General features: G+C 52.3%; 1 protein-coding gene across 2 annotated transcripts in view; it reads left to right on the forward strand.

The window, feature by feature from the left end:
* BMP7 (bone morphogenetic protein 7) overlaps positions 1-16,091 on the forward strand; it is a 97,948-nt gene extending 81,857 nt beyond the window's left edge. The window contains exons 4-7 of one of the 2 annotated variants that reach the window (XM_011936694.1): positions 671-868; positions 9,807-9,883; positions 11,545-11,655; positions 13,738-16,091. In XM_011936694.1, coding sequence (XP_011792084.1) covers positions 671-868; positions 9,807-9,883; positions 11,545-11,655; positions 13,738-13,887 — 536 coding nt within the window. In that variant the 3' untranslated portion in view covers positions 13,888-16,091. The remainder of the gene's footprint in view (positions 1-670; positions 869-9,806; positions 9,884-11,544; positions 11,656-13,737) is intronic. The other variant, XM_011936695.1, reaches the window with a different exon arrangement.
* The last annotated feature ends 4,908 nt before the right edge of the window (positions 16,092-20,999 follow it).

The raw sequence follows: 20,999 nt of genomic DNA on the forward strand, positions 1-20,999 counted from the left end.
ACGCAGGACACTGGGCTGAGGCAGGTGCTCGTGTTGCCCATAGGATCCAACCTGACTCATGCCTCTTCTGCCCCTCCCAGTTGTCCCTGCTACTCCCCCCTGCCCCTTGAACACACCCTCCTCGCTCCTGCCTCCATACATTCACCTCTGCAGTTCCCTCTGCCTGGAATACACTCTTCCCAAACATCCACTGAGCCCCCTCACTCACTGTTACCCAGATCTCTACTCGGATGGCCCCTGTAGTCATCAGGGTTGTTTGCAGTTGCTCCCACCTTCCCTGGCACACAGCAAGATTGCCCCCCAACTCCCTGAAATTAGGCACATACCATGACCTACTTTGGCCAATGGAATGTGAGTGGCACTTAAGGGGTTCGCTAGCTTGCCACCTTCCGCAGCCCTCAGCCTGGTTCCCCACCCCTTATATTTCCTGCCTGCCTTCCCCACTTGCATGGAAACCCAGAGAACAGGACGTTTTCTTGGCTGCTTTCGCAGTTGTGTTCCAAGTTCCTTAAACAGTACCTGGCCTAGAGTGAGTACTCAATAAATACTTGCTGGATGGAGGAATAAAGAGTTCATGAATGAACCGGGAGGCATAGCGTCTCTGCAGCCCTGTCCCGCTCGTGGCCCTCCTGTAACTACTCTTCTGTGCACTTGGCTGCTTCCTGTCCAGGGCAGAGCATCAACCCCAAGTTGGCGGGCCTGATTGGGCGGCACGGGCCCCAGAATAAGCAGCCCTTCATGGTGGCTTTCTTCAAGGCCACGGAGGTCCACTTCCGCAGCATCCGGTCCACGGGGAGCAAACAGCGCAGCCAGAACCGCTCCAAGACACCCAAGAACCAGGAAGCCCTGCGGATGGCCAATGTGGCAGGTACGCCCAGGTCGGGGGGATCACAGACTCACCACAGGAACCCAGCAGGGCCCCAGCGGGACCCAGCAGGGGACTGACTCAAAATCCATTCAGGTGCTTGCCAGATGGCTCAGGAAGAAAACCCCCAAATCCTTCCCTACACAGAGCATCTTAATTCTGTAAAAGTAATAAACTAGCTTAGAAATGCAAGTTGCAAAACATTAGTATAATACAATGCCAAGCATGTAGATATTTAAATAGACAGAACAATGGCAGTGCTTGCAGCTACACAGAGATGAGGGAAGACTCTGAAACATGGATGGGAAGACCCCCGGGGGGCTTACCCCATGGAAGGAGGGGGAGGAAGAAATGGGGAGGTAGAAGCGTTTGCTGTTTCTTTATTTCATAAAATGAAACATATTTTAAATTCATGGCAACCTTTAATACTTGATAAATATATGTGTATATATGTATATTTGTATATATGTATATATGTGTGTATGTATATATATATGGTTGTTTATTTGTTTGTTTTTTGAGACAAAGTCTTACTCTGTCACCCAGGCTGGAGTGCAGTGGTGCGATCTCAGCTCACTGCAACTTCTGCCTCCCAGGTTCAAGTGATTCTCCAGTCTCAGCCTCCCGAGTAGCTGGGACTACAGGTGTGCACCACTGTGTCCAGCTAATTTTTGTATTTTTTTAGTAGAGACAGGGTTTCACCATGTTGGCCAGGCTGGTCTCAAACTCCTGACCTCAAGTGATCCACCTGCCTTGGCCTCCCAAAGTGCTGGGATTATAGGCGTGAGCCACTGCACCTGGCCAGGTGGTAGGTGTTTAAAGAATATATGATTTGTGCTACTCGGGAGTCTGAGGCAGGAGAATGGCATGAACCTGGGAGGCGGAGCGTGCAGTGAGCCAAGATTGCACCACTGCACTCCAGCCTGGGCGACAGAACGAGACTCTGTCTCAAAAACAACAACAAAAAAAGAATATATGATTTGCAATACTTTTCAGTTTGTTTGAAATGTTTCTTTACAATAAATTTTTTAAAAATTAAAGCTAATATTTTCATTGCAAGCAAATCAAACATTAACAGTAAATATAAGTACAGTTAACGCATTGTGTGAAGGAGACTTCCAGGGGGTCGCACTCTGCAGGTCCTCTAGAGCAGACAGCTTTTAGCCCATCATGTTGTGTGGTTCTTGAGGCTCTGAGGTAGATGGCCTCCCACTTCACAGAGAGGAAAACTGAGGCTTGAAGAGGGTAAGTGGTTTGTCTAAGGGCATGGTGTAGGTAAGTGGCAGCCCTGGGATTGGGTCTCTGGGGTCTGGGTTGTCCCTTGCCCCAGGCCCTCTTCCCTGTCAGATGTTGCCAGGACCATCTGCCTGGCCTGGACCAGCTTCAGTGTCCCCAGCAATCCCACTGAGTGCTTTCTGACAAGTCACCAGGCATTTGTGGGGCCCCCACAGGAGCCTGGCTTTGTCCCGGGCACTGGGGCTGTGGCTGGGGTGCAATCCCTTTCCCCATAGGCTGATTGGGGAACCGACATTGACAGCCTCTGGTGGCCTGCAGGTGCTGGGGTCCCAAGAAGGTGCATTCTGGTTTTGGGCTTTGGGGGTGGGCTGGCCTGGACCAGCCCTGCTGGCACTGTGGGTGTCTGTGGACAGCCTTCCCACACCCCTTGCCTGGCTCACGCCCCCTGCACATGCAGTGTCAAGTCTGCCAGAAGATGCATCTGGACTCCTCCCAGACCAAAACCAAAGCTTCGAATCAATGAACCGCACAACAAACCATTTTCCAGTGGACTGGAGGGGTGACACCCCCCCAGATCCAAGGAACCCAGTTTGCTCCCTATTCCCAATCCCATCCCGCCGGCCAGGGGAGCTGCTGCCTGGGGGTGCTGTTTCTCTGGCTCTTCAGGAAGCCATTTGCAATGAGCAGGGCAACAGCCTCTCTAAGATGGCAGTGTCTTAATCTCTGGAACCCGTGAACGTGTCACCCTCCAGGGCGAAGGGGAGTGGGGCTGCCCTTGGAATCACAGGTGCTAATCAGCTGGCCTTCCAATACACGGGCTCTGTGTAGCAGGGTGGCCCTATCAGTCCTTCTAGGAGAGAGCCTTTGCGAGCTGTGGTTGGAGCCATGTGAGCACAGAGGACAGAGGGGTGGAGATGAGCGGGGCCACCAGCCACGTGATGCAGGTGGCCTGGAGAAGCTGCACAAGGCAAGGAAGGGATCCTCCCCTAGAGCCCCCAGAAGGAGCCCATCTTGCCCACACTGGCATTTACCTGCTGAGACTGGTGTTGGACTTCAGAGCCACAGAGCTATCATCCGTTTGTATTGTTTTGATAATTTGTTTGGTAATTTGTTAAAGCAACGATAGGAAAGAATACATCTTTGTTGGCAAAGTGATTTTCTTTTTCTTTCTTTCTTTCTTTCTTTTTTTTTTTTTTAGAGACAGGGTCTCACGCCATTGCCCAGGCTGGAGTGCAGTGGTGTGAGCATGGCTTACCGCAGTCTTGACCTCCTGGGCTCGAGCAGTCCTCCCACCTGAGCCTCCCAGGTAGCTGGGACTATAGATGGATGCCACCACAACTGGCTATTTTTTGTAGAGATGGGGCCTCCCTATATTGCCTAGGCTGGTCTTGAGCTCTTAGGCTCAAGCTATCCTCCCACTTTTGGCTCCCAAAGTACTGAGATTACAGGCAAGTTACTGCTCCCGGCCTCCTCAGAGTGCTTCTCTCATCCTGCTAAGGAGCTGGGACACAGCCGTCTGGTGGCCGGCTCAGGAGGAGTTGCAGTCTTCTTGGCTCCAGGTTGATCACAAGGCAGAAAAAGGTCTGAGGTGCAAACCTGCCCTGCCGCTATGTGGGAAGCTATTATCTGCTTATCAGCTCTGGGGCCTGCGGTTGGTCCCAGGAAGCACCCAAGGGGAGCAGGGGGCTGTCGAGAAAGGTCCTGGAGAGAGGACAGCAGCAGCCCCACCCCCAAACTAACCCTCTAGTGCCAATAGCTTCTTCCTCCTCACCTAGCCTAGCTTGAAATTTATGTTCATTTTACTTTTCAAGGGAGAAGGCAGGTCAGCACGGTTGGTGGCCTTTTTCAGACAAGGCTTCCTGACCCCTGGCAGATGTCCTGGGGCCCCCAGATGGACCTCAGTGCATCTGTGTGGCCCAGAGTGTGTGTAGGGATTCTGTGTATTTTCTTTTCTGGCAGGTGGATCCATTTTTCCAGGTGTCTCAAAGGGGTCTGTGGTCTCCCAAATCAAAAACCAACTGAATTCCTTCATTTGTATTTGAAGTCTCTTTTATGCTGGACTCTTGAAGGCTGGGGTTCAATGCTGAACACCCACACAAAGGCTGCCCTTAGGGGTGTTAATTTAGGACAGGAAGGAGGGGGTCGCCATTCACATCCATACATAGTAACAGGCCCAGAGTCAGGGTGGTGCCCAGGGAACCCAGCCCATCCCGAGGGGTGCAGACAAGATTTTGTGGTGAGTGAGCTGAGAGCTCTGGGCCCAGTGGGTGCCCATGAGGCCAGGCTGGTCCGGAGAGGTTGCTCTGGGCTGTGGGACCTGCAGGGGCAGAAACCTGTGCTGTGGGGTTTCCTGGAAGCTTTGGGGAGCGGGGAGGAGGCTGTGGGGGCTGAAGCAGGGGAGGGGAGTGAGGGTGGTGAGTCAGGCCTTCTCTTGGGAGCCTTGAATTTGAACTTCATGCCAAGCATGTTCAGAAGTCCTTGCAGAGATTCAAGCTGGGGTATGCGGTGCAGGTGATAAGATCATTCAAAGGCTGCTCTAAGAAAGGTGAGGAACGGGGTGGGTGCCGAGGGGGTGCTCAGAGCCTGGAGACTCCCTAGAGGATTTTTACAGATCATCCAGGCAGGAAGTGCAGCAAACTCCATTCCCGCGAAGACTTCCGTGTCTTGGAGCTCCATCGGGTGCACGCACCTGGGTAACCAGCGGGAGAGGAACTAGGCCTCGCAGGTTTAGAATTCAGATTTTCCCCACCACCTCCTCATCAAAGCCCCACCAAGTCTCCATTTACACAGCTCCTAGGACGGGGCTCTCACTGTTTCCCGTGGCAGAAATTCATTGCTGGGAACCTGCCTCCTTCCCGCGGATCGCTCGTGGCCCTGTTTGAAGTTCTTCTAAAACCTGCCTGGAAGTTAAGAAAAAAGTAAAAATAAAAAATACCGAGGCCCGGGCCCCACCCTCGGCTTAGGCCAGAGTCCCTGAGTGTGAGTGTGACTATGTATTCCTGTGTGCCTGCCCCTTCGAATCGCTCGTTCCCCTCCGCCCCCCACCCCTGTGATGGGCTGGAGCCCTGCCGTGGGGCCACACAAGTTGAATCTCGGCAGCCTTGTGTGTGCCGGGGCGGGGGCACATGCTCTGGCACGCTACCCCACGCGGAGCTCGCTTTCCTGCCCACCAGCCTCCTTCCCCGGGGCTTCACGTGCTCTTCAGATGGTGCGGTTTGGGGTTGAGAAACTGGGTCCCAGTACTTCCTTCTCCCCACCCACGTTTGGACCCAGCTCCCTGGTAAGCAGCCGCCTTTACCAGATGACCCGTGGGGGCGGGAGCTGAGCCTGAGCACCAGTCCTGACTTGTCTGCGGCCCAGGCAGGGGGTTGAAGAGGTGGATGAATCCTCGGTGCTGGCATCTGGGCTGTCTCCTGCTCACGTTCTGTTGCTTTGGGGCGGGTGGCGCAGGCTTGGAGGGATGGGAGCTGGAGTCTCTCTTTTGTTTCCTTTCCTTGCTTTCCTGCTAATAAGTCCTAAGGATACACTGGAGCTCCGGCCACTTTCTGCTGGGACAGCCATCATCAAAGAGCCCTGGAAGTACAGAGCAGGGTCTGGGATTCTTGGTGGCAGGGCCAGTGCCCACGCCTCACTCGCACACCACAACTAGCTTCATGAGCTGTGCTCAGCCTTGGTCTGTTTGGCCTTGGGTTTGAACTAAGTTATGCCAAATGTCGTGGCTTTGCTTTAAGACAGGGTTGAGGAAAGTAGCACTCAGGCCACTCCTTGCCCCTCCTGTGCTCATGACAGACATTGCTAATAGATCATGGCCCCTCCTGTGCTCATGACAGACATTGCTAATAGATCATGGGACTTCCTTCTGACAGAGCCTTCACGCAGCTGCAGAATCCTCCTTGACTCAGGACACCAAGGAGTCAGCAATGTCCCTGGCTCCAGCTAGCAGCTTCACCTGGCACTTCCTTGAGCTGAGGGGATGTTCCTTCTCCTCCGCCCTGCCTTCTGCCTCCCCATAAGGAAGAGGGAGGAGAGTCGTGGAGGGGCGTGGCTACCTGTGGCCCTGGACATTGCCGCAGCCACGGAGGCCATCTTAGGTTTCTACTTGGCGTCTGTGTGTTCTCGAGGGCAGGCTGTAGAGTCCAGCTGTTTGGGCTCTTCCCTGATGGTTCCTTGACCTTGACCTTCTCATGTTGAGGGCACCCTGGCCCTGGGGAGGTCCCTGCTGCCCCAGAGCTGGTTCTCTCTCTCCAAGCCCTGCTACTCCCACACTGAGGGTGGGGACCAGGGGCCTCCGGGCTCTCCCTGGCTGCCTCCATCCACTCTGAGCAGCCCCTTGCAACATTGAGCTTTGGGGGCTGGTTCCAGCCACGCTGATCTTCCCTCCACCCACACAGTCTGCTGACCCAGGCCCCAGCTTTCTCATTCCTTGTGGGGCTCAGTGCCTGCTTCGGATCCTCTGTCCGATGCTGCTCCAGTGGCCTCAGGCATGGACAGCTCCTCGTCCCCGCTGCTGGGCATCCTCATCCAGGAATGCCTCGCCCTTGGATGCCTCCCCACCCTCCTACCTCACTTCCTTTTGGCTCTTATCCGCACATCACCTCCTCAGAAGAGCGCCTGCTGGCACCCCCTGCAGCATGCCCACTCGCTGCAGCCTCTCCTGCCTTGTTTTCCTCTGTAGCCCTCATCTCCATGTAAGTCATGTGCACTCACTTATCTGTGACCCGCCTCTCGTTCTGGAAAAGCCCCTGAGTGGCAGGCCTTTTCTGTCTTACACCTGGGACTCATCTCATGCCTGTACACTAGGAAGCAGCCCCTAGCAATGGCTGAATGAATGAGTGACTCCACCAGACGCGCAGGCCGTGAGGGCAGGGCACCCAGGGGCAAGCGCTGCCACCCCACAGCCTGGAGGCCACCTGCCCCGCCCCAGCCTTCACAGAGGTCACTTCACAGAGAGTCTTGAGTATCTCCTCAGGACCAGGTCTAAACACACGTGATTCGGTTATAATCAATTAAATGTAATTTCCTCATTGGTGTGCATATCTTTCCACATTGCTTTTCTGAACTATAGATACATTTTATATCTATATAAATAGATACATTCAAAAATGGCATTTTGGGAGGCCAAGGCGGGTGGATCACCTGAGGTCAGGAGTTTGTGACCAGCCTGGCCAACATGGTGAAACCCCGTCTCTACTAAATATACAAAAATTAGCCGGGCATGGTGATGACTGCCTATAGTCCCAGCTACTTGGGAGGCTGAGGCAGGAGAATCGCTTGAATCCAGGATGCAGAGGTTGCAGTGAGCCAAGATTGCACCACTGTACTCCAGCCTGGTCAACAGAGCAAGACTCTGTCTCAAAAAAAAAAAAAAAAATTGCTGATGAAAACAAAAGCAGCCTGCTTTTCAGTCGCCAGCAGGGAGCATGGTGCTCCTGTCTCAGCCTGAGCCTTGGAGGCTGGTTCCTGACTCCTTCTGTTCTCCCCTCTCCTGCCTCCTTCCTCCTCAACACTCTTCTTTCTCCTTCTTTCTGCTTTCCGCTCTCGCTCGCTGTCTCTAGCCCATTTCGTTCCAGAATTGTTCTCAGTCATGGGGTAGCTAAGGCGGCTGCACACTGAAGATTTCCAGGACCAACAGAATGTCCAGTCTGTGTCTGAGGCGGTGTCCTAATTTGCAGTGTGTGGTCTATGGGAGGCTAGCTTACTGCACCACTCCTGTCCCAGCCATTTTACAGATGAGGAAAGTGAGGCTCAGGGAAGGGAGTTCAGTGATGCCCTTCTTGTCTTACCATTTCTCATTATCCTAGAAATCATGCAGATAGAATTCTCATGAATCAGAGAAAAGTCAAAAATTGAGTGATGTTCCACTCTTTGATATATACCCTAATGACATGTAGTGGGTGTGGAGGAAACAGCCATGCATTCAAATAGTTAACAGGTGTATGTGTGTGAATGGAGAATGTGTGTAGTTTAGTTTTAAATTTCCCTAACAAGTGGGCTACAAGAAGAATAAAATATGAAACTGAAATGAACACTCAGGGTTACCCCAGGAGGTATAGGAGCTCTCTTCATTTTGCAAACCAGGAGTCCAAGATCTAGGAGAGCTGGGGTTGGACTCCATAGCTGGAGCAGTCCTCAGGACCTGGTCTTGACTCACAGGTTAGACTCCACTCAGAGGCTGACTGTGCTCCAGGGTCTACACCTCTAAGGGCGACACCTGAGCTCAAGCTGACCACCATTTTCTATGACCACATTTCTATGTGGGATGAGCCTTCACAGGGTGGCCAGTTGGGATGGGTTGAGGGTTGGCTGCAGAGATCAGAAACCCAAGTCAAATGTGCTTCAACCAGTACAAAATTCATCAGCGCACAGAGCCGAGGTTGGGTGGACATTAGGGTTGGTGGATCCAGGAGCTCAACAGTGTCCTCCAAGCCCCAGCTCCTTCTGCCCCCACCCCACCATCTTCAGTGCTGCTTCCTCTCAAGGCCACAGCTGCAGTTGGCCATGGGGACAGCCAGGGGGGCTTCATTATTTTTTGCTCCCTGGCAGTGGGAGGAAGAGAGTGAATGTCTCCCCATGGGTCTTTCTTAGGAACGGGGGAACTGTTTCCGGAAGTCCCGATCTCTTTTAGTTTGTGCCGGGTCACTTGCCCTTCCCTGAACCACTTCCTGACTCCTGGACAGGATGTGCACTGATGGGGATCCGATAGTGACTTTACAAAACCTCTTTGAGGAGGTGACATTGGAACCAAGGCTTGAGCCAGACACAACAAAGATTGCAGGAAGGGGCATTGCAGGTCGAGGAAACAGCGCATGCAAAGGCCCTGCGGTGGGAGTGAGCTTGGTGTTTGGTCAATCAGTTGTCAGAGCACACTGGGCCTGTGGACCACAGGCACAGCCTGGGCCCTGCTCTGAGTATGACAGAGAGCCCCTGGGAAGTTGTAGGTGGAGGAAAGACAGGTCATGACTAAGAAAAAAGCAATCCCTCTGCCGTGGGGTGGAAGGAAGGTTGCAGTGTGTGTGAGAGAGAGAGACAGACGGACAGAAACTTCTGCAGTGTTTACAAGTGCTCAGGCCCTGACCCAAATGCTTACAAACTTACATAGTTCTGGAAAATCCCAGTGTGTAATTTTCACTGCTCAAAGAAACCTCAGGAGTGTTTTTTTCTGAAAGGTCATCAGGTTTTGACTCTTTGCTGTCTCATTGCTTCTTGCTGGTGGTGGTGATGGGGGCCTGTCCCAGGCCTGGTCCCCGCATCTTCTTGCCCCTGCAGAGGGATAAGTGTGTTGGGGCCTCACACGTCGAGGTCGTTCGTAAGCAGATCTCTGAGCAGGGCCCCTGCAGTGGCACTGTGGGAGGTGGATGGGGTTTGATTCCCTTATGGAATCCAGGCAGATGTCAGCATTTAAACAACACACGTGTATAAAAGAAACCAGTGTCCGCAGAAGGATCCAGAAAGTATTATGGGATAAGACTGCGTGAGAGAGGAATGGGGGCACTGGCACCTCCCTTAGTAGGGCGTTTGCTGGGGGTAGAAATGAGTTTTAAGGCAGTTAGACCCTTGGACTGGCTTTTGGATCAGGAAATGTACCCCTCAGCCATCTGAGCGTGGTTGCTGTGCACATCACCGCCTAAGATGGAGGGAACTTTGGATGTGTGTGTGTTTCCTTCTCCTCACTGGGCTCTGCTTCTTCACTTCCTTGTCAACGCAGAGAACAGCAGCAGTGACCAGAGGCAGGCCTGTAAGAAGCACGAGCTGTATGTCAGCTTCCGAGACCTGGGCTGGCAGGTAAGGGGCTGGCTGGGTCTGTCTTGGGCATGGGGCCTCTGGCGTGGGCTCCCACGAGGCAGCGGGTCTGTGCTCAGTCCTGTTTCTCATCTCTGCCAGTTAAGACTCCGGTATCAAGTGGCCTCGCTACGGAAGGGAACTTGGGCTAAGGATACAGGGAGGCCTCATGAAATCCAAGAGCAGAAATGTGTTTGAGACCTGAACTCGAACCAGGAACCCAAACACTTTGAACTCTGAACCCCATTCTGTGCATGCACCTCATTCCCATCCATTGGCTGGCTGCTTCTCAAGATGATGCCGGGCTGTGTGTTTGAATCCAGATACCTGGGGAGCCATCTCCCCCTCTGCCGTCTGTCCTCATCCCATTCCCATTCCCATGGGAGGGACGGATCTGCCCAACTTGATTCAGGCCATTGTTTCTGGACCAGTCAACTGTTTAGGGATGTGGTCATGTTACTGGCACATGGCTGCCCCCTCTGGAGCCATTTGCATGGAGTGAGGCAAAAGGCAGGGGATGAATCCTAGGAGAGGAGTGAGGGTCATGTGATCCACCATGTGTCTGCTGTGAGCTCTGGTGTGATTCTCATTCAGCAATCGTGCAGCTTCTGCAGCATTCTGGGCCCTGTTCTGGTATCGGATTGGAGACGCAGCATTGAACATTGCAATGTATCTGCCCCGTGGGGCTCAAATATCCCTGGAGAGGGTATTGTCATGAGGTCATCAGGGCAACTGGTGGTATTCTACCCTCAGGGAGCTTGTAGTTCAGTGGGAGAGTCCAGAATCTTCCCTGGGGATTATGCCCCGACACACGCAGGGCGTGCACACACACAGCCAGCTCTGAGCCCTCCTGTGAGCCTGCCCTCGGGACTGGTGACCACATTCACCCGCTGCTGGGACAGAACCCAAACTCCAGGGGCCTCTGCTGGAAGATTCCATGCGCTTAAGCCTCACTGAGGAGTGTATTGATTATTGGGCAATGTTTATGTGCCATGCAGACCCTAGAGGCAGGTATGGCACATGGATCCCTTCCTGACCAGTGTACATACCTGTCTACACTGTCACTGAATTCTCATCCTGAGCCAGCATGGGTGATGCCATTAGGAGCTATTAGCATCTCTGGCAGGTGGGCACACCAAGGCATGGAGGTTGGTTTAAGGTGAACTGCCAGTGTATGACCACCTAGTGGCGGGTAGAGCTGATGATTGCCTCACACCAGAGGCTCCTTGCTGTGCCACCTTCTGTCCAGAAGACACAGCCATGGATGTCCATTTTACGATCAGCCAAGCTCTGTGGGGTTTTCCTTCATGTTTATTTTATGGTTTTTTTTTTTAGAAATGGGGTCTTGCTCTGTCACCCAGGCTGGGGTGCAGTGGTGTGATGATAGCTCACTGCAGCTTTGAGCTGTCTTCCCACTCAGTCTCCCAAGTAGCTCGGACTGTAGACCAAGACTATAGAAAGGTCCTCCGTTCCATTCTTGTGGGACCATGAGAGGCCACCCATTTTTCCTGCCCCTGCTGGGCCCCCTGCTGCTCAGAAGCCATGATCTGAGCCTTCAACCTCAGGTCGTGAGCCTGGCGTGGTGGCTTCTGGCCAGCATGGGGGTTGGGATGATGTGGCTCAGGCCTTCCGCATAGTTTCCCGCACTCTCTTCTCCTCTTCAGGACTGGATCATCGCGCCTGAAGGCTACGCCGCCTACTACTGTGAGGGGGAGTGTGCCTTCCCTCTGAACTCCTACATGAACGCTACCAACCACGCCATCGTGCAGACACTGGTGGGTGTCACGCCATCTTGGGGTGTGGTTACCTGGGCCAGGCAGGCTGTGGGGCCACTGGATCCTGCTGCCTCCAAGCTGGGGCCTGAGTAGACATCAGCCCATTGCCATGTCATGACTTCCAGGGGCTCCTTGCCCCATTAAAAAAAAAAAAAAGCAAAAATTGTATTTTATGACTGGTTTCATATAAAGAGGAGTATAATCTTTGACCCTGAAGTTCATTTATTTCTCCTAATTTTAAAGTAACTAAAAGTTTTATGGGCTCCTTTGAGGATGCTTGTAGTATTGTGGGTGCTGGTTACTGTGCCTAAAACAGGGCACTGGGCCCTGCTTCATTTTCCTGTAGAGGAAACGGGTAAACAGATGAGAAATTTCAGCGAGGGGCAGACTGATCAGAAGCTGGCCAGCAGAATAATGGGATGGAGAGATGAGTGGGGACCCACGGGGCCATTTCGAGTTAAATTTCAGTGGGGTCACTGGGAAGATTCTGTGTGATAATGAGATGAACATGCCCAGCACGTGGTGATACTCAGTAGATGTTATTCCTGCTCTGCCAACAGCAACCATAGTGATAAGAGCTATAGGGATTGTGTTCTTTTGCTTAGAATCCAAGGTTCAAGGACCTTGGTTATGTAGCTCCCTGCCATGAACATCATCTGAACCTTTCCCGCCAACTCATCATCCACCCTGCCTTGCATGCTTCTAGTGACAGAGAGCTCACTACTGGGACTACTCCCTCCTTTCATTTAGTAATCTGCCTCCTTTTCTTGCCCCTGTCCTGTGTATTAAATCCTGGAGAAAAATCTCATCTATCCCTTTCATTTGGTTCTGCTCTTTGAGGGCAAGGGTTTTTGTTTCTTTGCTTTTTTAAGCATTGATTTTCCAAAGCCCTCTCTCCCCTCCTCAATTGTAAACTCCACAGCCCGACTTGGGATTGAAGGTCCTTAGGCTGGAAAGGAAAGAGTCCTCCCCAACGTGTTCCTTGGCCTGGATGTGCTGTGCTGTGCCAGTATGCCCTAGAAGGTGCCAGGCATGTCTCCCCAGCCGCCAGGGCACATCTCTATCCTTCTCCAACCGCTGCCTTCATGGCCCATGGAACAGGAGTGCCATCATCCTGTGTGCACCTACTTCCATCAGTATTTCACCAGAGATCTGCAGGGTCAAAGTGAATTCTCCAGGGACTGTGAAATGATGCGATTGTGGTCACGTTTAAAAGGGGGCGACTGTCTTCTAGAGAGTTCTGATGAAATGCTTCTAGAGGAAATGAGCTGATGGCTGGAATTTACTTTAAAATCATTCAAGGTGGAGCAGGTAGGGAAGGGTAGGGATGTGTAAGAGTTTGAAATTGTCCATCATAAAATGTGTAAAAAGCATGCTAGCCTATGTCAGCGGTCACAGCCTGGACACTGGGAACACAGTGCCAGTCATTGACGCTCTTGCCTGGCACCTGCAGTTGCTGGAAACCCAGAAGTTTTCGCATTAAAAACAACAGGACAGTGGAATCTCTGGCCTGTCTTGGACACGTGGCAGATCTGCTAATACTGAGCTCGGTCGGCTGCCGTCAGCTTAGGTTGAGTGGCGGCCTCTTCCCTTAGTTTGCCTTAGTCCCCACTGTTCCCTCTTGTCTTACCCCTGCTCATCAGTGGCACTCATGTGGCACCCATAGGCGTTTGAGTTTGTGTGTCCCTGGCCCACATCCTCTGTAAGGTACAGAGAAGCCCATGAGCAAGATGGAGCACTTCTGGTGGTTCCAAGTCAGGGACACTATTCAGCATTCTACAGTGCACAGGGCAGTTCCCCAACAGAGAATTACCTGGTCCTGAATGTCGGATCTGGCCCCTTCCTTCCCAACTGCATAGTGTGAAAACCTCTATGCTTTGGTTCCCTTGTCTGCAAAACAGGGATAATCCCAGAACTGAGTTGTCCAGGTAAAGTGCTTAGAACAGGGAGTGCTTGGCTTGGGGAGTGTCACCTGCGGTCATTCATTATGCCCAGACAGGATGTTTCTTTATAGAAATGTGGAGGCCAGTTAGAAGGACTCACCACTTCTCACCACTGCCCATGTTTTGGTGTGTGTTTCAGGTCCACTTCATCAACCCGGAAACGGTGCCCAAGCCCTGCTGTGCGCCCACACAGCTCAATGCCATCTCCGTCCTCTACTTCGATGACAGCTCCAATGTCATCCTGAAGAAATACAGAAACATGGTAGTCCGGGCCTGTGGCTGCCACTAGCCCCTCCAGGAATTCAGACCCTTTGGGGCCAAGTTTTTCTGGATCCTCCATTGCTCGCCTTGGCCAGGAACCAGCAGACCAACTGCCTTTTGTGAGACCGTTCCCTCCCTATCCCCAACTTTAAAGGTGTAAGAGTATTAGGAAACGTGAGCAGCATATGGCTTTTGATCAATTTTTCATCCAATGAACAAGATCCTACAAGCTGTGCAGGCAAAACCTAGCAGGGAAAAAAAAAAAAACACGCATAAAGAAAAATGGTCGGGCCAGGTCATTGGCTGGGAAGTCTCAGCCATGCATGGACTCGTTTTCAGAGGTAATTATGAGGGCCCGCCAGCCAGGCCACCCAGCCGTGGGAGGAAGGGGGCGTGGCAAGGGGTGGGCACATTGGTGTCTGTGCGAAAGGAAAATTGACCCGGAAGTTCCTGTAATAAATGTCACAATAAAACAAATGAATTAAAATGGTTAGGATGTTACAGATATATTTTCCTAAACAATTTATCCCCATTTCTCGGTTTATCCTGATGCATAAACAGAAGCTGTGTCATGTGGAGGGCGGGGATTCCCTACAGGTTTCATTCTGAGGCCTGCAGAGGTCCAGTGTTTACCGAGGTTTGCCCAAATCCAAGATCTAGTGGGAGGGGAAAGAGCAAATGTCTGCTCTGAGGAGGGTTGTGTGTTGACCTTTGGAGGAAAAATATGTTCTGTTGTTCAGCTGGATTTGCAGTGGCAGAAATGAAACTAGGTACGTGAAACACCCGCAGACATTTGGAATTGGCTTTTCAGCTCGCCCCAGTGGTAGTAAATCCATGTGAAATTGCAGAGGGTACAAGGACAGCAAGTAGGATGGAACTTGCAACTTGACCCTGTTGTTAAGAAGCACCAATGGGCCAGGCGCGGTAGCTCACACCTGTAATCCCAGCACTTTGGGAGGCTGAGATGGGTGGATCATTTGAGGTCAGGAGTTCGAGACCAGCCTGGCCAACATGGTGAAACCCCATCTCTACTAAAAATAGAAAAATTAGCTGGGCATGGTGGCACGCGCCTGTAATCCCAGCTACTCTGGAGGCTGAGGCAGGAGAATCGCTTGAACCCAGGAGGCGGAGGTTGCAGTGAGCGGAGATCACCCCACTGCACTCTAGCTTCGGTGACAAAGCGAGACTCCATCTCAAAAGAAAAACAAAAAAAAGGGAAGCACCAATGAAGCCTAGTTCTCCACAGGAGTGGGGTGAGCAGGGGTACTGCACATCCTCCCAGTGGACCCTCTAGTCTTTGTCTGCAGCGGCATTCCAAGGCTGGGCGCTGGCAGGGGTACCCGTGGCTGTCTCTTCATTTGCAGACCCTGATCAGAAGTCTCTGCAAACAGATTTGCTCCTTGAAGTAAGGGGGAGATGGCCTAATAGGAGGTCTGATGGGTGCAGGATGTGCTGGACTTACATTGCAAACAGAAGCCTTGTTGAGGGTAACATCCTAACCAAGTGTCCCGATTTGGAGGTGGCATTTCTGACATGGCTCTTGGTGTAAGCCTGCCTTGCCTTGGCTGGTGAGTCCCATAAATAGTACGCAGTCAGCCTACAGCCACAGACACAAGGCCTGGGGGAGGGCTACACTGTCTACAAACGTTTTCCACATCTCTAAAGGAAGCAAGGTGATCCGAGACTGTGGCCATGTGGAACCCAGTCTTGTGGGGGACTGTTTCTCTGTCTTGACTCAGACGGTTCCTGGAAACACCGGGGCTCTGTTTTTATTTTCCTTGATGTTTTTCTTCTTTAGTAGCTTGGGCTGCAGCCTCCTCTCTCTAGTCACTGGGGAGAAGTATTTTTGGTTATGTTTGGTTTCATTTGCTGGCAGAGCTGGGGCTTTTTGTGTGATCCCTCTTGGTGCAGGTTTTCTCACCACTTGCTGACCCAACCAGCCTCTGGTTAGCATCATTTGTACATTTAAACCTGTAAATAGTTGTTACAAAGCAAAGAGATTATTTATTTCCATCCAAAGCTCTTTTGAACCCCCCACCCCTTAATCCCTCATTCAGGATGGCGAGCTTGCTTTCCTTCAACCTGTTTGTTTTCTTATTTAAGACTATTTATTAATGGTTGGACCAATGTACTCATGGCTGTTGCGTCGAACAGTCTTTAGTGAAAATTCTGTATAAATAGACAAAATAAAAAGGGTTTGACTTTGCAATAAAAGGAGACATTTGGTTCTGGTTCTTTGGCCTGTGTCTCTGTGTGTGTTGTGTTTTTCTCTCAGTTCCTGGACACTGAAGTTCTCTCACACTGCTGAGAGCTCCCTGCCTTCGCCTCCACCGTGAACGCACTGTTTAGCATTCAGGCCTTGGGGGGAAGTGGGCGCTCGTCAATATTTGGTGCAGCTGTGTGGGGGCTCTGGGCAGGAGAGATGGAACCAAACAACACATGTGAATTTGGTAGAGGCTCCACTACAAAGGTCCTTGATTGAATTACAGTGCAGCTGTCAGCAGCTGTTTCAAAGAGGCAGGGGGTAAATTAGCTGTGTTTACTGCTAACATAGTTGAAAGATTTAGTCATCCCAATAAAATAGAGGCAGCACAGAGAGAAAAAGGGCAGGAGGTGCACACCCAAAACTTTAAAGCAGTGCCGGCCCCAGAGCTGACACTGTCCAGTGCAAATGATTGGGGCAGTTGGGAGCAGCTGCTGGAGCGCGGCTGTGGATGTGGGCGGCCCCCAGCAGGCCTGGCGAAGGTGCCTCGCCGAGCATGGAGCAGCACTCGGCCGTGTAGCGTGGAGCAGCATTTTGGACGCCTTTCCACTTTGAAGTGCACACTCAGGTCACCTGATGTCTGTTGTTGGAATCCCAGCCTGATACTTGGACAGGCTGCCCATTCTTCCCCTATTGCCCGAAATAAAGCGGCTGCTCCTCACAGGTCCCAGCCCTTGTGATTTCCAGACCCTCCTGCCATTGTCCAGACGAGCAGTTCAGCGTTTGTTCTGTTTTCCAGGCTGAAGACCAGAGCCACACACCAGAGGTCCAGATGCGGCCTCCACGTGGGTCTTACTCCCCGGCATGGTGTTATCCGTGTGTTAAAACGTGCATTCGTTGCCAACATGTTTTTGAGTATCAGAAGATGCAGGTGAAGACAAACTCCCCAAATCTGGCTTCTCTTGAGAATCGGCAGGCCTGGCCACTCTGGGCCCCACACACATGTGGCTGCTCTGGGTAGCTGCAGAGGGACAGCTGGTGCCCAGTCTCCACTGCTCCCTATCGCCTCTTTTACAAAAGGGTGAATGTCAGTTGCTGTTTTTAAAATTGTAGATGCCTATTTATGCATTTGCATCCATGTCCCTAATGTCCCTATTAAGAGCAGAAAACTAGAGGCTAGCCTGGGAGAGCCGGGCACTTTGGAAAGGACAAACATTATTTTGTCACCGCTGTCCCACTTTCCTGTTTGGCCCCTGGGCAGGCCCTGCAGGCATGTGCGTCTGTGGCTGTAGCACCACAAATGGCCTCACCTTTCCTCTTTACCTTCCATCCTCCTGGTTTCCACCTCTCTTGCTCATTTCCCCCCGAAGCATTTTCTTGTTGCCTCTCTTCTCAGTCCCGCTCACTGTCAGGCACAGAGAGGTGAAGGAATTTACTCAAAGTCCCCCAGCTAATAGTCACTGGAACTGAAATTTGAACCTCAAAACCTGGGCTCAACCCCAGGCTTTCCTGAGCTGGAATCTCCCGGGGCTGCTGGAGAAACGTGGGGATTCCTGGCTGGCAGTTCTGAGCCTCCCAATGTCCGTCCCCAGTCCTGTGTGTCAGGCCCTGACGACTGAGTCGCTGGACCATTGCTCAGGGCTCGGCCTCCCTCCTGCTTCCAAACTGCCTGAGGGCCTTCCTCAGTGTGCACTGATGCTGAGCTTTAGCTTCCCTGGTGGGTGGGGCTGATGGCCAGCCCGCTGTACCGTGGACGCTGCACGTGAGTAGTCCTTTCCCTCTGTCTTCTCCTCCATCGCCTGGTGACAACAGTGTATGGACTATGCTGGGTGGCTGGGAGGGTTAGCAGTGGTCCCCGGGGCCATCTATAGAGTGGATTCTCACTGGCATGTTTTGAGTCCTGCCCTCTGTTCAGATCTTTTGGAGACACTGAGCATGTGAGTTTTCTGGGGCTGCCGTAAGAAATCACTACCAACTGCTGGCTTAAAACGGCACAGATTCGTTCTTGTGGCTCTGGAGGGCAGCCATCCAAAACCCAGCTGTCAGCAGAGCTCTGTTCCCTCTGGAGACTCTCAGAGAGGACCCTTCCCAGCCTCTTCCAGCCTCTAGTGGCTCCAGGTGTTCCTGGGCTGGTGACTACATCATCCCAATTTCTGCCTCTGTCTACACATGGCACATGGCCTTCTCCATCGCTCCTCTGTATGCCTTTTTTTTCTTTCTTTCTTTCTTTTTGAGACAGAGTCTTTCTCTGTCACCCAGGCTGGAGAGAAGTGGCACAATCTTGGCTCACTGCAAGCTCCGCCTCCCGGGTTCACACCATTCTCCTGCCTCAGCCTCCTGAGTAGCTGGGACTACAGGCGCCCGCCACCTCGCCCGGCTAATTTTTTTTTTTTTTTTTTTTTTTTTTTTTTTTTTTGTATTTTTAGTAGAGATGGAGTTTCACCGTGATAGCCAGGATGGTCTCGAACTCCTGACCTCGTGATCTGCCCACCTCAGCCTCCCAAAGTGCTGGGATTATAGGCTTGAGCCACAGCACCTGGCCCTCTGTGTGCCTTTGGCAAGGACACCTGTCATTGGATTGAGGGTCCACCCAGATAACCGAGGATGACCTCCTCCTCTAGATCCTTAATAGTATCTGTGAAGAGCCTCTCTCCAAGTAAGGGCACAGTCACAGGTTGGGGGATTCAGACCTGGGCATATCTTTTTTGAGGCCACCATTCAATCCATCACGAGACCCTCTCCTTTTCCCACCACAGGGTTCTTGGGCCTCTCAGAGCTTCTCCATCCAGCCTCAGCTGGTCCTCACTGTTCCTGGTTGGTGCCACCACTGTTGCCCATGCTGGGCAGAGTGAACTCTGGAGCACCCACAGCTGGAGGAGGAGCTGTGGGAGCCCAACCTCAGCTTCCCACCAGCTCCAACCCTTCTCATGTGCGCTACTGGAGGCGCTCTCCGCGAGGGGACTGGCGGATGGACGGGCGCTCCAGGCCAGGGTCCCCTATCCAGGAGCAGGTGGCCATAAGTAAGGATGACCACGGTGGCTTGGGGCAGCCAAACTGTGATGCGATGCCCTTTCTAGGAGCAGGGTAGGCGCTGGGGACAGCACGAGCTTCTTCTTTGGCTGGGAGTGTTCATTCTTCATCTGCCCATTCACTAATTCACTGTGTGTCCACCGTGCACCAGGCACCATGGCGGGCAGTAGGTACAGGTAACAGGTGCCCACGCTCGGGGAAGTGGGTCCTGATCAGAGGACATAGCAAGCAAACAGGACCCAGCCCCATGCCAGGATGACTGCGGCCCCTCGTCCATCTGGAAATAAGACAAATTGTTATTTTTTACTGTGTTGGCATAAAGATGAATATCCACCAGGCAGAGTTATATTCATTTGCTCTGATTTTAAAGGACATTAAAATGCGTTTGTGGGTCCCTGAAAGTCCCATGGGCCCGGGCACTGTGTCTACCATGTTTAGTGGAGAAGCCAGACCTGACTGAGCCATTTAATGCCAAGGAATGATGTGTGTCGGGAAGCCACAGCGCGTGGGGTGACAGGGAGGATAGGGTGGTCAGGGACGGACCCTGAGGAAGGCCCTTTCGGCTGAGACCTGAATGCAGGCCACAGTGGGCTGTGACAGGGGCGGGGGTACTGCAGGGAAGAGCTCTTCCACCTGAGGGAGGAGTGTGTGCAAAGGCCCTGGGGTGGCAGGCGGGAGGAACAGCAGGAAGGCCATGTGGCTGCGGTACAGGGAGGCAGGCAGGACGTCAGCAGGGAGAGAGCAGGCTGGTTGTGCATGGCGTTGAGGGCCACAGAGGGACCCTGGGTTTCATCCAAAGTGCACTGGGGGCCATTGGAAATGCAGAGACCAGGGGAAGCCACAGTGGGGAGGGTTAAGGGTACCGGGAGGAAGCAGCATTCCAATCCCACTTTGCACCAGTCAAGCTGCTCCCCCTTCCTCCTCCTCGTCCTGGGAGGTTGCTCTGCAGAGACTGGCCGTGGGACGGGCGCACAAGCCCACTCTGTCCAGTGTTTAGAGTGGGAAGTGGTACCCAGTCAAGGTTGCATGTGGAGGCGGCTGAGAGGACACACACTTCTCTGGGGAAGACATCTGCCACCTTCTTATTTGGGAAAAAGGAGAATTCTCGTGCCACTAGGCAAGAGGCAGCACGTGCTGGGCAGAGGGGCCAGGGTTGGCTCCAGCTCAGAGCCCGACCCGGTTACTTAGTCAGCTGTGGGACCTCCATCTTGGGCAACTTATCACTTTCTCTGTGCCTCAGTTTCCTCATCTGTGACATGGGTGTGGTGCCTACCCATACTTAGGATATTTAAGAGCAGTTGCATATAACAGAAAAACCCCAAATAATAGTGGCTTAAAGAAGATAAAAGTTTTTGTCTCATCTAAAAGAAGTCTGAAGGTCAGCCATCCAAAGACAGGATGGTAGTTGTCTTACTCTGCCCCTAAGGATCTAGGCTCCTGCTTTTCTGCTCTACCGTCTTAATTCATGGCTTCATCCTCACAACCCACCTCATGGTCCAAGATGGCTGCTGGAGTGCCAGTCATATCTGTTGTATTAGTCTCTTCTCATGCTGCTGATAAAGACATACCTAAGCCTGGGAAATTTACAAAAGAAAGAGGCTTAATGAACTTTCAGCTCCACGTGGCTGGGAAGGCCTCAAAATCATGGCAGGAGGAAAGGAGGAGCAAGCCATGTCTTACATGAATGGCAGCAGAGAGAGCTTGTGCAGGGAAGCTACCGTTTTTAAAACCATCAGATCTCGTGAGACTCATTCACTACCAAAAAAACAGTGCAGGAAAGACCCAACCCCATAATTCAATCACCTTCTAACCGAGTTCCTCCCACGACACGTGGGAATTGTGGCAGTTACAATTGAAGATGAGATTGGGTGGGGACACAGCCAGACCATATCATCTGTGTTCTAGGT

The sequence above is a fragment of the Colobus angolensis genome, unplaced genomic scaffold (genome assembly GCF_000951035.1).
Source record: "Colobus angolensis palliatus isolate OR3802 unplaced genomic scaffold, Cang.pa_1.0 Scaffold156, whole genome shotgun sequence".
Taxonomy (NCBI): domain Eukaryota; kingdom Metazoa; phylum Chordata; class Mammalia; order Primates; family Cercopithecidae; genus Colobus; species Colobus angolensis.